The following is a 17,866-nucleotide window of genomic DNA, read 5'->3' on the forward strand; positions in this document are numbered from 1 at the left end:
CCATTGCATTATATCATGCAATAAAAATACCCTTTTCATATCACACACTAATAAACTGTATTTGAAATGCTGTCTGAGGGCACTGCCGTCTTGTCTATAGGCTGTGCAAGAGTGCAACAGTTGGGATGCCTTTTTTCTATTTTGTGTTTTAGTTACACGGAACTCTGAACCCAGGGAATACTGCTCATTCTTGTTTCAAACGGGGAAGTGAGTTGGTCTTTAGGCCTGAGGCTTAGGGGAGGGGCTGCGCAATGAGTGGTGAGGGTCCTTAATACATGCAGAGAAAGGCCCCTAATTCTCTCCTGCCCAGCACCCACATGAGGTGCAGCTGTCCAAGAGCTGATCCAGTGTCTTCCACACTTGGCACTGAACATGCATTAGGTATTATAAAAACAAATACATCCTTAGAAAAGGAATATAAGTACTGCCAAGTTTGAGCTATTGATAATCATGACTACAGAAGTGTTTCCACGATAGCCTCCGTGCCAGGAATTTCTCACACACAGCCTTCCTGTGAGGTTGGTGCTGCTGTCCTTATGATACAGAAGACGAAGTTCTCAGAAGCCGGGGAAAGGCCACACCGTGGAGAAGGAAATGCACAGGCTCCTAGGAGGCCCTCACACCAAGAACTCTGATTCCCTAAGAGATCAGAGCTGTAACGGCGCGAGCAAGCATCTTCTCTTCTGATGCTCATAGCCCAGTGTGCTCCTTAGTCCCTTCCTGTGAGTGGTTTAATCACGCGGTTTTCTTCTCAAAGGTTTGCTGGCAGCAGAGCTGATTTTGAAGGTTGGGACACTTGGAAAAAGGAGACTCTTCTACACCAAAAAGGAAAAAGGCATCAGAATTTTAGGGATGAGGCAAAGACTGGGATCAAAGGGCTTTAAATCACCTATTCTGTACTTTCATCCAGAGCAGACCATGGCACCTGTGCTTTCTCAGGTGGAGGGTTGCTTCTCCCAGTGAGGAGTGAGTGACAAGGTGAGATCCAAGAACCCGGGCTCAGGCCAGCCCTGAGACTTCAGCCTGTAGCACCATCCTGACCTCCTCGGAGCTCAGTGTCCTTGTTTATAAAAAGGCTACTGGCTGCTTCCGACAGGGCAGGAGATCGTATGAAACAATGTAAATGAAAACACCTAGTTAGTACCCAGCACAGGTTTGGGGCTCACAACTGTCAGCCGTTTTATTGCTGTTACTACCATATTATAACAAAACACACAGACTTTGGAGCTGATGTCCAGTTTAAATCCCAACTCTACCTTAGCCAAATCACTTAACTTCTCCGAACCTAGTTTTCAGACCCACAATTTGGAGATAACTATAATGCTAGCCAGCTACTTCTTGGGGTGGTTGTGACACTTGAATGAGATAATGACCTTGAAAGCACTTTGTGGAATGAAAAACCCTACTCAAATGCTGGTGTCTGTAAATATATGTATTTCTCTCTCCAAATCAACATAGCCAAACAGTGTTTTCTTTAAATACACATGCTTATAGCAAAGCCAATAAGGGCAAGTATTAAAAGTTTGACCTGTTCTCCTCACCACCAGGGAACATGTCTTGGCCAAAAAGTAGACTTACGATAGCACAAAGCATATAAAAGTCAGGGCAGTTATAGCCTCCATTTACATAACCATAGAGTCTGTGCTCACCTGAGTTGGTGTAAGGAGAACAAGTACCTGCCCCAGATGGGCAATATTGGTGAGAACAGTGGTTGAAAAATCAAGGAACCATGTTGAAGGGTTGAGTTGGTCTGGGGAGCCAAGAAGATGATGGAAAGAAAAAAATCAAAAGTTGCTGAGATTGTCCTACAAAAGACTAGATCTTTCCATTCTAGGCAAAGTCCCCTTAATTGTTAGGAGAAAAGTAAGTTTCAAGGATAATTCATTTGTCTTTTAAGCGTTATAGTATTGGACTGTCTTTTGTTTTCAAATGTGGGGACTTCAGAACACTTAGGTAAGCCTCTCAGGGGTTAAATCTGTCTTTAGGGCTACCAGAACTTGAAAAATGTTACCCTGTGTCAGGAAAACCAGAAGTGACAAGTTCATTTAAAAAGCCTGGTTTGTCATTGTTTATCTAATTTTCAGAGTTGACACAGAAAATTAAACCGGCTGACACTCACTCTCTGACCGTCTCCCCGGCTCATTTCCGTGGTCCTTTCTTATCTGACCTTTGCGTGTACAAAATGCTCCAAACCCCAAAATATGAAACTTCCCACTGAGTTTCCAGTTGCCCTACAGTCATTCCAAGATTCTGTCATAGGATGTCATCCCTAATGTTATTAAAAAAAAACACAAAAAGATGAGGGTGTAAATCTGCTCTGTGAAGAATTTCTTTTTTCCCTCCACTTTGACCGTAAATCTTAGAAGTAATCAAACTCTGAAAAGGAACCAAGGTAAACTTGGGCCATAAGTGGCCCCATATGTCTTTCCTGGATTCAGTGTCTGAAGGCTTGTCTGCCCTGTGACATCACACTCTGCAAGAGGGCAGCTGGGGGTGGAGGGGTGAGACCCATCACCACATGTAACATGGACACCCTAAAACTCAGCAGCACGCACCATCCGTGAGCGAGCTGCTCCATATAAGGAAATTATTCAGATAACTGAAGTTTATTCTTTTTAAAACTTGAAAGATTATGTACACTTCTCTGTCCTCTTCAACGGATTATGTGTGTCAGGATTATAAATCCACGTCTAGCTCGTCATTATGGACACTAGCTCCTGATATGAATGTGTAGGGCTGTTGTCCCTGACTGCTGGAGCCCGAGCTGGTTTGTTGTTGTGTAACGTTGCTAGTAGTGCCGCTTCCTACTCCTGTCCTTATTTCTCCAACAGCCCTCCCTCCCTTCTCCTTCTCCTTCTTCTTCTTCCATTCGACTGTGTCTTTCACGCTTTATATTGGGAAACCAGATACTAAGCTTGTCAGCATGAAGTCTAAAATACCAGAAAATTGGCTTGAATAGGGAAGGGCCTGAGAGACTAGCGAAAAGGAAAAGTATTCATGCTTTAGTTTAATTTCCAGACTTTTAGTGTCAGAGAAAGGCATCAAATTATAGTGACCTGTTGATATGTAAAGTACCCCTAGTTTTGAAAACAGGCTGTTTCACTAATTAGGAGATATACGGCTTGATGATGTTGCATATAAATGTCCAAGTTTGAAACAATAGGACCAATTTGCTCTTGTAATTAGGGTAGACTTCAAAGTGTTGAAGTTTTGTTATTTTCTGAGAGGACCAAATAAGCCATGGACGTGCCAAGGGAAATCCTTAGGCTCTAAAAACCAACCAGGCACGTAGAAGCTTCTGAATCCATCCATATTGAGTTTGATTGAATCAAAGTCTCCTTGTAAACCAGAGCATGACTGCCAGAAGAAGCAAGCTCGTAACTGAAAAACTGTCCGTTTTCACAGTGGGAACAGACTTTGCTTTCATAAGGCAGCCAGCTTCTTTGTAACCAGGTGAAATGCGCGCCCTTAGTGATTCATGGTGTGCACGACCAGCGTCAGCGCCTCAGCAAACACAGGCCATGCTGCTCACCGCCACCGAAAACGTATTTCAGGCTCCCGTACATTTAATTTTCTTCAACATTACCTTGCAAACCACAGTAAATCAATAACAGAATAGTTAAGTACCACAGGTTCTTTGTGTTTTGTTTTAGAAAATATTGCTCAAGGCTAAGAGTGGGTTCTATTGATGATTTTTATTTGCTGCTAGGACAGAAAATGATCAGAATTTTCAAATGGTTTGTTTCCTATTTGTGGATTTCCTTTAAAAAGAAAAAGGAGGGGATAGTTTCAAGTGGAAAACATTGGTTGCTGATAACAGAAACTCGAGAGTAACTGGTAATATTCAATCCTGTATTTTATAGATTAGGCCTCATAGCTTTGGCCTTGGGTATGCTTTTAATTCAAATTTTCCAAAAGAGCGGCCCTAGCCAGCCTCTTGGGCTCCCCAACGTTCACCCCAACAGTATCCATTCCATTGAATTGAATGAGTCGCATATAATGGGGCACCATAGCTCAAAACAGTAAAAAAGATGGCACTTCAGTGAAAGTTAATTGGCCAAAATTTTGATGTCTAGTGTCTTTAGTAATTTTTTGTCTCTGTTTTTTGTTGATTTGATAGCAACAAAAAGTTTCCACTTTAGCTCCAGTCTTTGTGTGAATGGCTGTTTCTCCTTATTCAGGAACTAGAAAAGCTATTACTAAGATGGATTTTAATTGGATGCTTCTTGAAGTAAGGTGAAACAATGGATATGAAGTACTTGCAAAGGTTAAACGTGTGACATCAGAGCTGGCAACCTGTGACTTGGTCAGTGTTTGTTGGCCCCTCCCAGTCACCACCATTACCCCCTGTGCCACTGTCCCTCCATCTCTCTCTCTGCTGTGGAGTCATCACTCTGCAATTTTCAGATATGTTGGCTTCATGTCATTCATGTGGTATGTCCTTATTATTTTTAAGATTTTACAGGATTTGTGGTTATGTATTCTTTTTTCATTTCTGATGATGTTTGCTTGTGTCTTCTCTTTACCAATTTTGTCAGAGGTTAATCTACTTGACTAACCTTTTAAAGAACCAGCATTTTATTGAATTGATCACCTCTTTGATATCTGCCCTTTTTTGATTAGTCCATTCACTTATTCTTGTCTTTAGATTCCACATATAAGTGAGATCATATGGTATTTGTCTTTCTCTTGTCTGATTTATTTCACTTAGCATAGTGTTCTCTAGTTCCATCCATGTTGTTGCAAATGGTAAGATTTCTTTCTTCTTTATGGTTGCGTAATACTCTTGTATAAATGTACCAGTTTCTTAATCCAGTCATCTACCGATGGGCATTTCGGTTGTTTCCATGTCTTGGCTATTGTTTATAGTGCTGCAATAAACATAGGAGTGCATACTGATTTTTGAATTAGAGTTTTGAATTTCTCCGGATAGATACCTAGGAGTGGAATTACTGAATCATAGGGTAGTTCCATTTTCAGATTTTTGAGATACCTCCATACTGTTTTCCATAGTGGCTGCACCAATCTGCAATCCCACCAACAGTGCACTAGCATTCCCTTTTCTCCACATCTGCGCCAGCACTTGTTGTTTGTTGATTTATTGATGATAGCGATTTTGACTGGGGTGAGGTAGTATCTCATTGTGGTTTTTATTTGCATTTCTCTGATGGTTAGTGAGGTTGAGCATTTCTTCATATGTCTGTTTGCCATCTGTATGTCCTTTTTAGAAAAATGTCTCTTCATGTTCTCTCTGCCCATTTTTAATTGGGTTGTTTGGTTTTTTTGGAGTTGAGTTGAGTGAGTTTTTTATAAATTTGTGATATTAACCCCTTATCAGATATATCATTGGCAAATATCTTTTCCCATTCAGTAGGATCCCTTTTTGTTTTATTGATGGTTTCCTTTGCTGTGAAAAAACTTTTTAGTTTGATGTAATCCCACATGTTTATTTTTTCTCTTACTTCCCTGTGCGAGGGGATATATCAGTAAAAATCTTACTATTTAATTCCTTCATGTTATTACTTGCTGTCTTATGTTTTCTTTAGAATCACTTTTTGTTCTGTTTATAATTTATTGAATTGGACACTTAGCTCATAAAATTTCCATCTTTATCCCCTAATAATCTATATAAAGCTATAAATTGCCTTCTAAGTATTACTTTAGCTGCATCTCACAAATGCTTACATGTAGTATTTTCATTATCATTTGGTTCTAAGTAATTTCCAATTTCAATGAGGGTTCCTTTTTTTTTTTTTATTGGGGAAGGGGTACAAGACTTTATTGGGGAACAGTGTGTACTTCCAAGACTTTTTTCCAAGTCAAGTTGTTGTCCTTTCAATCTTAGTTGTGGAGGGCATGGAGCAGCTCAGCTCCAGGTCCAGTTGCTGTTGGTAGTTGCAGGGGGCGCAGCCTACCATCCCTTGTGGGAGTCAAACCGGCAACCTTGTGGTCGAGAGGATGTGCTCCAACCAACTGAGCCATCCGGGAGCTCAGCGGCAGCTCAGCTCAAGGTGCCGTGTTCAATCTTAGTTGCAGGGGACGGAGCCCACCGTCGCTTGCAGGATTCGAGGAGTCAAACCGGCAACCTTGTGGTTGAGAGCCCACTGGCTCATGTGGGAATCGAACCGGCAGCCTTCGGAGTTAGGAGCATGGAGCTCTAACCGCCTGAGCCACCTGGCCGGCCCCGAGGGTTCCTTTTTTGACCCGTGAATTATTTAGAAGTATTTTTCATTTGCAAATACTCAGAGGTTTTTGTTATCTTGTGGTTGGTGTCTACTTTTCATGCACCGTGGTCAGAGAATGTGGTCCCTATAATATCAGATCTTTGTTATTTGTTGAGACTCCTTTACTACATGGCCTTTCCCCCCCACTGCTTGATGAAAGGATTGTGTGTTCTGCAATTGTTGAATGCAGTGAGTGTCCTAATTACATCCTGCAGATCAACCTTGTTAATTGTGTTAGTCAAATACTTTGTGGCCTTCTATTCTCTACCTGCTTTGTCGATCAGTTACTAAGAGAACTATGCTGAAATGTATTGTCTTTTTCCCCTTGCAGTTCTGCTAGTGTTTGCTTTAAGGTGGTGATGTTAACTGCCTGTGTCAAAATGTTATATTTATTTAATATTTTTTATTTAATAAATAAATATATTTATTTAATAAACACTTTATTTCAAAGTGTTTCTTTTGTCCTTATGTGGTGACTCTCTTTATTTCTAATGTATTGTGCTTTAAATTTTATTTTTGTCTGATATTAATATACCTATGCTGTTTTACTGTCCCTTTGTTTTCATCATTTCTGTGTTCTTTTGTTTTAAACAAATCTCTGCATTTTGTTGTTAGTGTTTTTAATTTTATCTAAGACTTTCTTTGACTAGTTTAATCATTTATATTTATTGCTTATTGATAACACTGGGATAGTTTTTCTACTATCCATTTTGTACTTTATTGTACTCTTTTGACTTTTTTTCTCCTTCCTCCACTCTATTAGATTAATTTTTTTCTTCCCTTTTTTTCTTTCCATTGGTTTATAAATTATATTCTATTTCTAGTTGCCTACTGATTATCCCTAAATTTTTAACTTAATTTAGCAATGTCTAAGGTTAATCACTAAATATACCCTCCTCCCAAACAGTACTCAGTCTTAGGCTCAGTCTCTTACCTTTATATTAGGTAGAATTAGCTTCAACTGCATATGACAGAAAAGAAACAGCAGCTTAAATAAGACAGCACGCTATGTCCCAGACAGGTAAGAAAAGGCAGGAAGTAGGGCTCCCACACTAGTTGGCAGCTCCTGCTATCGTACCAACCAAGGGGCAGTTGTGATTTTTGAATCTGAAAATTCACACTTTTCACTGGTTCTCAGAAATTCCAGATATTATCTCTCTGGATATTGCCCCTCACCCACTATGTGTAGTCTCTTCTAGTCTTTCCTCTGGGCCTTCCTCTTTAACATTTAAAAAACACTTTTTTCCCTCTCTACTGTGCTCTGGGCAATTTTCTCAGCCCATTCTTCTAGCTTACTAACTCTCTCCTCAGCTGTATCCAGTCTGCTGCCTGGCTCATCACAAAGAGTTTCTTTTGTTTTTTCCCAGTAACTATATGTTTTATTTCTGTGTTACATTTGATTATTTTTCAAGTCCCTGTTTTTTTTTCCTAATATCTTGTTCTTAGTGTTTCAATTTCTTCTTTTGTCTTTAATCTTTCCAAATGTACATTTTTTTTACATTTTCTTTCCAATTATTTTTCTATTATCTCAGTTCTGAGAACTCTGATCCTCCTGTGTATCGGGCCTGCTGACTCTTGTCCATGGTGAATTGTTTCCTCTCATGTTTTGGAGTTTTTACTGTAAGCTCATACTGAGTGGGGCTTATTCCTGTGGAAATTCTTGACCATCAGAAGTATCTCCTGGAATGGCTTTCTGTATGTTTCTGAGAGACACTCCAGAGCACCACTAGGTCAAAATCCATGATATGCTAGTTTATAGCCTGGGGTTCTCAGAACACAGAGCTGTATAGGCTCTGCTTCGTTTTTGTGTCTCTTGGGCAACGCCCCTGGCAGCCATCTTCTCGGCCCCTTTGCTGATGGGTAGGCTTTTACTAGCTCACCCCTTCTGTAGTCCCAGCTTTGTTTAAGGTCTCAGGGTCAGCTCTCCAGATGGCCCTCGCCTCCTGTTTCTTAGTTCTTCACTCTTATCCAGGCCCTACCTTCCTAGAATCAATAGCTCCTCTTAGAGCCACAGCACTTGCACCCACATGCTCATGATTCTGGTGTTCAGTTCCCTCATTTTTAGCGCTTGCAGATTTCCTACCTTTTCTATGAGTTCAGCTGTGCTTTTGTTTAAAATGTTCCCTTTTATCTGGCATGGTGAGAGCTTTGTAGAGGGAGAGCTTTTAAGCTGTCTAAGTCTTTCATCATCTCTTCATTCATGCTCTTTTCAGAATCACTCCATTCTGTTCAATAAACTTACTGCGCTCCCACAACGTGCCAGAAACTGTGTTTATTCTCATTATTTCCTTCCTTTCTGTACACTCACATGCCCACATACGCACACGCACGTAAGCACTTGCACACACACACAGCCAAGGTCTCAGAGCTCAAACATCAAACCCCAAGAGGTGAGGAAAAAAGGGGCAGGAGAGAACGCATCCTTCCAAGCATTGCATCTTTAAAGCTTACCACCACACAGCCATCACCCTAAAGACAAACCTCGACCACCTAGACCTGTAGCTAGCCCCACATTCACTGCTTAAACCATGCTGCAGATTCAGCCTCTCAGACGGGTCCTCAGCATTATTGGAGCAAGGCCTTCAGTGTCTCTCTGGCGCCCTCTGATCTTGACTGCTTGGGGCATCTACCCAGCTCAAGAATGCCTGGGGGCCCCAGCATCCCCACTGCTGTCACCCCCCCATCCTATCTCAGTGCCCTGCCAGGGCAGCCCCACAGCTCAGCTCCCTCTGACACCAGCTCATGAGTGCTGGCACCGCGTGTTTACGCCCCTCACTGTGGCCCACTGGAGTGATCCTGTGTCCCTTTCCTGCACCGCATTGTCAGCACAGGGCCCAGAATGACTCGGAGACCTCAGGAAATATCTATTCTGTGTTTTTTTTCAACTTTTTATTTATTTTAAGTGTGTTTTAAGCTCCAAGTCAAGTAGTTGTTTCAATCTAGTTGTGGAGGGCGAAGCTCACAGTGGCCCATGTGGGGATCGAACCCGCAACCTTGTTGTTAAGAGTATTGCACTCTAACCAACTGAGCTAACTGGCGCCTCCACGTCGTGTTCTCTTGATGGACCGTTTTCGGACTAATTACTCTGTGTAGGAACACACAGATCTGCTCAGATGAAAGGTGGAGAGCTCCTTGGCCCCGTTAGATACCTGTGTACAGTCAAGGATGGCTAGAGGTGAGCAATTTGCTGCTAATAATTGAATATTTGGAGAGAAACGTCTATTTCTGTAGCAATTGTGAAGAATAAACTCAGGAAGGTTGATTGGAATGGCATGTCACAGCTGCAAACCATTTCTGAGGTCTTCAAAGAAAATGAAGGGCTGGAAAGGACATCCCCCCACTTCCAGCCATGGAAAAGCTTGAGAAATCAGAGGCTGAGAAAGCAGTCTCAGAACAGACACCTTGGAAAGCTCTGCGCCCATGGCATTTGGCCAGTGAAGCCAGGCTCGGTGGACAGGCAGATTCCACATTAGCTGCACGGAGACAAGGCTCCTGCCCTCCCCTTCCTGCCACACCCCCAGATGTGTTCCGTGTGAAGGAATAATAACCACCCCTCACGCTGCCCAGTGTGTGTCTGTGAAACACCGTCTGCAGACAGGTGCCTCGTTAGGTCCTCAGGACCCACTCGGGAGGAAGAGAGAGCAATGGCATGCAGTGGGGGTAAGGAGGCCATGCCAGCACACAGCCGCCCCGAGTTCAAAACCAGTTGAGAAGTAACACTAAGGGAGTATGGGCCTAGGTTCTGTAAAGATCTGGATGGAAGAATGTGCTTCCCTGTTGTGGCCCGAGTGGCCTTGCTGGGAATTGAGCGCTGAGTCCCAGTCAGAGGTAAACAGCTGCAGGCCCCCTCAGGTTCAGAGCCTGCCGAGAGGGCAGAACTCACCCCGCCAGTGGGCAAAGATCAGATCCTGTGCCCAGCCCGGCCTACTCAGTTCTTCCTGCCTGGGGACAGGGCTCAGGAGTGTGGTGACAGAAGTCCTTCCACGGATAAGGATGGAACCAGAGAATGGAGGCTCCCTCCATTGTAGTGTCTCTGCTATAGGAGAGGCAGTCGTGGCCCTTCGCAAGTCTTCCCAATCCTGGGATGGAGCGAGGGCTGCTGGCTCCTTGCATCTCCCCCCAGAGGGGCAGAGAGAAGAATGTGTATTGAAATGCCTCAGCTTCTCTCTGCTGAGCCACTCATGGGGGCTCCCCTCCAGCCTCAGTCCAAGCCACCTGCTCCCCCAACTCCCCCTGGTGATGAGCCTGGAAGGAAGCGTTGACCCCAGGGATGATTGTGACGTACGAGATCGTGTCATTCACATTGTAAGGGCTGCCTGCTGCCCTGCCGCTTGGCAGCCGTTTGGCAGACGTTGGAGATCTGTGCATCTAATAAATCATTTAACTTCTTTCATCTGAAGTTATCTCCTGCGTAAGTAAGGGTTAGATAGGTAGTTTTGAACGTTTGGCCTGAAATGCTTTTTATTATGTAAAGTTAAAGCAGAACCTCAATATTAATATAGAAAAAAAGTGGGTTTTTAGCATGAATGTGTTAGTATTCCTTGTAGACACTTCTTTAGGAACTCATTCATGAGACATCAGCATTTTGAGCTGAACATAGATGAGTGTGTTATTTTTTAATTAGGTTTTTACAAATGCAGTTTAAAATATTTCTTAACGATTTGAATCAAACATCTGTAGAAGCCCCAACAAACCTCACACCCTCCGGCACCAGACTCTGAGACTGAAGCGTTACCCCTGCCCCTAGGGCTAGAATCCCAAAGGGACATGCAGAGAACCTTCAAGAAAGGCTCACAGGCCCAGCAAGGAAAGGTGAAGTGACGGGCAGCGTGTGGACCCTGGGGCCCTGCAGCCTCTCAGGTCACCTCTTAGGGGCACCACCTACCTACAGGACTGCCCCTGCCGGCCCGCTGGAGCAGCCTGTTGGACTCGTTACTTGTGTTGTAACTGGGGTGTGACGGCCAGGCCTGCTTCCTTCAACAGGCGCAGGGGGCCTTGGCATTCTCTTCATGCAGCAGCCTCGGGTGGAGAGGGTGTGCCTGCTGGTCTGGGGCTTGCCTGATGGGGGGGAGTCCTATGGTGCAGAGAGCCACCCCACCCCCTGGGGAGCCTCGAGCAGCCTCAGCATGTGGGCTGCCTCCCTAGGCTTGCCCACCCCAGCCTGCGGTGCTTCTCATCCCACATCAGGCTCCTGCGGAAGCCGGGTCACTTACCAGTCAGTCCAGCTAAGTTTTCTTGGCAGCTATGTAATTACCCCTCAACTGCTTCCAGTCTCGTGTTAGGATAAGATGAGCTCAGATGACAAAGACGTGCAGCAGAACAAGTGTGTGCTTCAGGGAAGTCGACAAGATGTTTGCACAGTTCCATCTGGAAGAGATGGCACCTGTTGGGAGGTGACAAAGAAAGGCTTCATAGAGGTAGATCTGAGGTTAGGGGTGCCGTATGCTGCTAGGTATCCTGTTTCTAATTGTTCTTTCTGCTCTTACCTCCAGAGGTCTGGTCTCTGTAGCTCTGGAAAATTTCTTCCAGGCCCTGGGCCTCCCTCTTCCTGCTGCTCTAGAGTCTAGACCCCAAGAGAAGGGATGGAGCACCAGGGACGCTGGGGTTATCAGACAGGCCACCCAGCTTGAGCTCCGAGGGCAGGCTGGCCTCCAGCCCTAAGGAAGGACAGCAAGCAGCGTGATGGCTGAGGGCTTGGGCACAGTCAAGCTCCATGGCCTTGGACAGTTTTCTTAACCTTTTTGATTGAGTTTTCTCATCGGTAAAATGGGGAGAATACTAATACCTAATAGTGGCTGAAGGTTAAATAAGTTATTTGATTAGAAATGCCTGACACATGCGACTGAACAGGGAGGATACAGATGAGCCTTTTTGCCACCCTCCCCTCAGTTTATTGGTTAAAAATTACTTGTTGAGCACCTATGATGTACAGGGTACTCTTTTTTTTAAAAGTAGAAATTTAAAACTCACCATGATCAAACTCAGGGAACACAGCAGTTGGTTCCTCCATAGCAGAAGAGTCCTGGGTTCAAACCCTAACTCTGCCACTTCCCAGCTCTGAGACCTTGCCCCACATCACATTTCTTGGCACCTCAGTTTCTTTCATCTATAAATGGGGGTGCTGGGAGGGTTCGAGGCCAGGTGCAGAAGTAAGAGAGCCAGAAGGCGCCCAGCAAGTGCTTGGTGAATGGCTGAGCCATGCAGAGTGTACAGATTACCATGTCATGCCACAGGCCTGCTACGGACCAGGCCTGGCCGCCACACCAGCAAGTTGTTAAATAACTCAAATGCATGATGTTCTTTTGAAAGTTATACAAGAGAATAAAGTATGGAGACCCCAGAAAGATAAATTCCTACTTGGGGAGAAACTCGAGACCCAGCTGAGTGCAGGGTGAGATGTCAGTGCATGAGCACTGGACGAGGAGACCAAACACCTGAGCCTCAGGCAGCACTTAGGCCCAGCGGGCAGGCTCGGGCCCCACTTCCTGCCCACACAGTGGGCACACTGACCCCTCCCCTCCGTGCCTCCCTTGGTAAAAGGGTAGAGCGCTCCCACATGGGAGGGGCTCCAGAGTAGCCTGCTGTCAATCTCATCGTGATGAAATGGGTGGGCAAAAAAGGAGGGACATTATTACAGAAGGAGAGAGTCAAATTCTAGCGAAACACTGGACACAAATGCCCAGCTGAAGGAGAGAGTATACTGAACTACAAGTCTTCTTCATGAGTGGCTGGTTTTCCCCCAGCACCCTTCATTGCGCCAGCCATGATTTGCTTCTCAGCCCACGGGCGGGGGCGTCTGGACCAGGTGACTCCAGTCGTCTTTGGTTGTTGTTGACTCGTGTCTGTCGCTCTCCTTCGTGTCCCACTTTTGGTTCCATTCTGCCTCTTAGAGTCCCATCCTTTTCTCTTCATTATGTCTCCATCTTCTGTGGCGAAGTTTGTGGACCATAATACTTCAACCCGCGCCGGTTTAATTGTTGCAATTGGCCCTGAGAGAATCCAGGAAATGAGAGTGGCTCCCACTGCCTGGTGACGAGGCCGGTGAGATCAGTCAGCAGCTCCAGCCTGCACGCACCCTGCCAGCCTCTGCACAGTGTCCCCTAACACGCTGTCTGCATGGAGGATAGAGACCTCGGTGTCAGGGGCAGCGGGGGCTCTTGCTAAGCAGCATGTGGGTGTGCTGGCTCCAGGGAGGTGGGCCCGCGGTGCTCCCACTGCTCCTTGTAGCATGATGGGGCCGCGAGAGCTTGTCCACACCCGAATTCCTCTGCCTGGGAAGGATGCGCATTTCGCCCAAGCTCTGCAGGGGGCGGGAGCCTTCCCTGGGTCTCAGAGACAACGGAGAGGGGCCTGTGAAGTCAGCTCTCTGGTGGCAGGTGCAGGACACATGGTCCTGAGCGTGGCACTTGGAATCAGGTGACCCATGTCGTGGGTCCAGCCATTTGCTTCAGGGACCTCAGACAGGTCCCTGAGTGTCTGCTTCCTCCTCTGGTGGGTGGAGACGCATAGCTGTGTCCGCCTCCAGAGTGAGCGTGGAGATTCAGTGGCAAAACCAGGACAAAGCCCTTGGCAAGTGCCGGGCCCACAGCACTGAGTGCATGGTGCTGCTCGCAGTGTGTTACTCAGTGTCTCCCCCCCCCCCCCCTCTCCAGGCGCCTAGCCTGGCCCGGACACCTGGAGCGTCTGGCTGGGTCAGCGCCTGCTCAGACCTGTCCGCAGCCACCTGGAAACTCATGCATCTCAGGGCGGCCGAGTGGTTTTCCTGCTGTCCCCAGAACTGTCCACCACATTTATTTTGCTTGCTCGTTAATCTCATAAGGAATCCCTGCATCGTATGTCATGGGGCTGGGGCGGTATCAGCCATACGCCAGGGTCACAGGGGATGCAGTCCAACCCTGAAAATGCACAAGAGTAGAAACCAGAAGATCTGAGTTCAGCCTCAGCACTTAACCAGTCACTTCCCCTCCCCAGGCCTGCTTCTTCTTCTGTAAAATGGGGTGAAGGTAACTTTCCCTGCTTCTCCCACGGGGCGGATTGGAGGAGGGAGAGTAAAGTCAGAGCAGAGTTAAGTGTGTCCAAGGATGGCACTGAGAGGGATCAGCCCTGGAAGGGTCAGGCTCAGAGCTGCAGCCTCAGTCCCACCTCCGGCCAGGCAGACCTGAATCCCATGGTAAAAATAAGGGGCGGGGGGGCATTGCAATCTGGATGTTGATCCTCCCGCTGGCCACCCTAATCAGTCCAGGGAACAGCCCAGGGCAGTGAGTTTGAGTTACAGGACTTCTGGTCCAGTCCCAGCTCGGGGAACCCAGTCAGGACAACCATGAGCCTTTGGCCTCCACTTCCTCATCTGTAAAGTAGAGATTCTAGTGCCCAAGTCTGTGGCTTGGTGCCTCTGCCACAGACTGAAAGCTCCTGGACCCTGCAGGCAGAGATGTTGCCAGGCCCGGGTACCATGGACCCTGCGTCTCCAGTGCCGGTCCCATGCCCTCTGCCCTGCTGCACCTCTGAGAAGCTCTATGTGCCTCAGTCCCCGCACAGCAGCTTTCTCAGTGTGCTCAGTCACGTGATGGTCCTTGCTACCAACAGCTCCAAAACTCATGGTGCAGCCCTGGGTGCCCCTTCATGTCTGTCTGTCTGTCACCCCACCCCCATCCCACCCCTCCCGTCTTCCTCTGTGATTCCTCCTCCTCCCATCCCTCCCAAACCAGCCAACAATGTAGCTGGGGACAGCACCACTCATCCAGGTCACTCCCTTGCAAGGTGGTGTAAAGCATCAGGGATTAGCAGGAAATGGGAGTCACCTCCCAGCCAAGGAGGGCAGGAAAGGGGCAGAGTCTCCACCTGAGCAGTGGATGCCGACCCTCTCCTCCCTCCTCCCAGGGCACTTGGGCAAAACGCTTCCCTGCAGTGCGGCCATCAGCCTTCCCAACTGGAGGAATGCCTCCACTCTCCCCTCCTGCAGTTCCGCTCTGCTTGTTCCCGAGCAGATGATAACAGAGATGGAGCATATGGGCCCCAAAGTCACCGGGCATTCTGGGAAAGTGACACTGTGCTACCCCAGGCTTCATGGGAGGGGCCCATGGGCGCCTGAGCACAGCTTCTCCCTTTGTTCTTCACAAGGGCGCGAGGTCACCTCTCCTGAGCCTCCTGAAAAGGAAATGCACACACTCTGACTGGAGGAAGAAGCCCCGCAATCTAGGTAGCGGTCTAGGAAGGCAGGTATAGGGTACACGTATACATGGGGGGAGAACATGTGGGAGCCAAGACAGTCCCTTCTGGGCCTCTCCTGCCTCAGCCCCCACCCAGGCCAGTGCTGCCTGCCGCACACCCACCCACCATCCTGGCCTCCACCTCTCCTTCCCTGGCAGCGAGCTCCCGTGGAGGTCCTGCAGATGTGTTGGGAGTCCTCCCCCCCCCCCCCCAGAGTACAGAAGGCACCCAGCTGCGCTCCAGCCTAGCTCCATGATGGCCTCGCTGACTCCCCGCCTGGGCACCCTCCAAGCTGATTTTCCTCCCACTACACCTCTGACAGTTCTGTGTACCTCCGAGCTCGAGCATGCAGGTTGCTTCAGGGGTGGTTTTCTTTGCCTGGATTGGGAAAGCTGGGTGAAGGGAAACATCAGCCCAGGCTGAGGAAGCCTGGACATTCTTCCTCCCTGTCCCCAGAGACATCTCAGGCCTGACAGAGCAGCCCCTTGCCCTCTCCTGGCCTGGTCCTCGACTGCTCCCGCAGACACCAGGGTCCAGGCACCCAGGGCATCGGAACCCTGAAACCTCATCCCTCCCAGCCACGTGAGGCAGCTCGGAGCTTTGAGCATGTGCCCAGGGACAGGCCATCCCCAGGGCTGCAGGTGAAGACTGGCGTGTCCTGGGAAAGCAGCCCTGAGAGCCCAGCTCAGGAGGCAGGAAGGAAGCCCAAGAAGGGCACAGAAAGCAGGGCAGCTGGAGCCCCCCTTCTCTGCTCATTCACTGTGGCTCCGTGAGTGTCACGTTACCCTTTTTGGTAGGGAAGGGAGCAGGCAGGTATATAGTCCTTAGCAGAGAAGCTACTTGGTGAGGAAGGAAGAGAATGCTTTTCTGATTTCCTTTCACCTTTGACCGGTGGCCAGCTTGACTGTATGCTGCGCCTGCTTTTTTCTGGCTTTCTCTGGGAACTCCCAGGAGGCCCTAAGATTGGGAGTGTGAATCTTGATTCTTCAGAGCAGCAGGGGAGGGGACTGGCCAAATATAACCCAGCCTGCCTGTGGGCTGAGTAGCCCAAGCCAGGTCCACGGAGACAGTCCGGCCCCTTCAGAATCCAGTGCCCGGCACTCCCTCGGCACCGGAGTGGATCTGCACATACCGGCATATCCTCTTCCTTTCTCTCCACTCACAGATTGGGACCTATTCCTAGAGCTTTAGACACAGAAGAAAACTGGAAGAAACTAACGTAGCCTCTGACAAGATGATTCTCTGGTCTCTGGGCAGGCGCTGGATTGGAGCGCTGGCAGCCGAAGAGCCCGGCTTTGGCTGGCCAGCTGCTGGTGGTGGCGGGCTGAGGCGGGGCAGGCAGTATGGAGTTAAGACAGGCCCTCATCCCTGGGGAGCTTTCAGGCTGGTTGGTGTTTCAGGAGAAGGTCGCCGAGACCAGGCAGAGCCCGAGGTGTGCAGTGAGTGCCCCAGCCAGACCTGTCACTGCTCTGCCCTGGGCTTCAGTCATCCAGCTGTGAAATGGGACTGGTCGCCACCCTCCCTGCTTCAGAAGGCTACTGGGGAGAAAAACTAAGGTCCAGGCTGAGAACAGGCCGTGGCAAGGATAATCAGGTACAAAGTCTGGGGATTGCCTGTCACAACTTACTCCTCTTCTCCGCAGGGCCACCCGTTCATCATGCAGTTCAATGATGGAAACGCCACCGTGGTGTCCATGTGGGTATGCAGGGTGCTAGAGGAGAGGCGCAGCCAGCAGGGGCCTCCCTGAGGCCTGTGGGGTGCTGAAAGCCCAGGACTGGTTACCAAGCGGAAACCCCACCTGTCGCACCCTTTCCGTTTGCTGCCTACACCAGAAGAGCTTTGCTGGGCACAGGCTCCCCTGCTCTCACCTTCAGCCCCGCCTAGGGAGCCATCAGGGATAGCCAGCCCTGGCCAGGTCAAGCTTCGCCCCCTCCTGTCTGGAGGCATCGACTGGGGGGAAGATAAAGGGGTGGGAGCATCAACAAATGGAAGCTCCTATGTACCTGCCCTCTGCCTTTTTCCTAGCGTTTTTATTTGTAAAGGGTCACGTGCCATCAGCAGCACTGATGGAAATAAAAGTATTACTGCTTTGTGATTGTCTCCCCCATGAGGGATGTACTGTACAGGGTACCTGTTACCCACCCAGGGTTGGGGGCGGGGGGTTCCCACTTCAGCAGGGGTGTCTGGCAGTGCCACCCCCCTGGGCCTGGAGCTGCCCTTCCCCAGGCACTTGCAAGCACCTGAGTACCTCACGGTGTTCTGGGATGAGGCCCACAGCCCAGCCCATTGACAGACCCAGAATCGAGGCGTGGAGGTCCCCGAACCAAGTCTCTCAGCAGGAGTAGCTGAGCCAGCACTAGAGCTGACATCTCAGCACCCCATCATGTGCTCCTTACTAGACTGGGGTTTGTCCTACGCGAAGGCTGGGCTGT

General features: G+C 48.3%; 1 protein-coding gene across 3 annotated transcripts in view; it reads left to right on the forward strand.

The window, feature by feature from the left end:
• Positions 1-17,540, forward strand: part of MAP2K5 (mitogen-activated protein kinase kinase 5) — a 236,612-nt gene extending 219,072 nt beyond the window's left edge. For all 3 annotated transcript variants that reach the window (XM_081048101.1, XM_081048100.1, XM_081048099.1), the window contains one exon: positions 17,077-17,540. In XM_081048101.1, coding sequence (XP_080904227.1) covers positions 17,077-17,181 — 105 coding nt within the window. In that variant the 3' untranslated portion in view covers positions 17,182-17,540. The remainder of the gene's footprint in view (positions 1-17,076) is intronic.
• Positions 17,541-17,866: the final 326 nt, after the last annotated feature.

This window comes from Rhinolophus hipposideros, assembly GCF_964194185.1.
Source record: "Rhinolophus hipposideros genome assembly, chromosome: 5".
NCBI lineage: Eukaryota > Metazoa > Chordata > Mammalia > Chiroptera > Rhinolophidae > Rhinolophus > Rhinolophus hipposideros.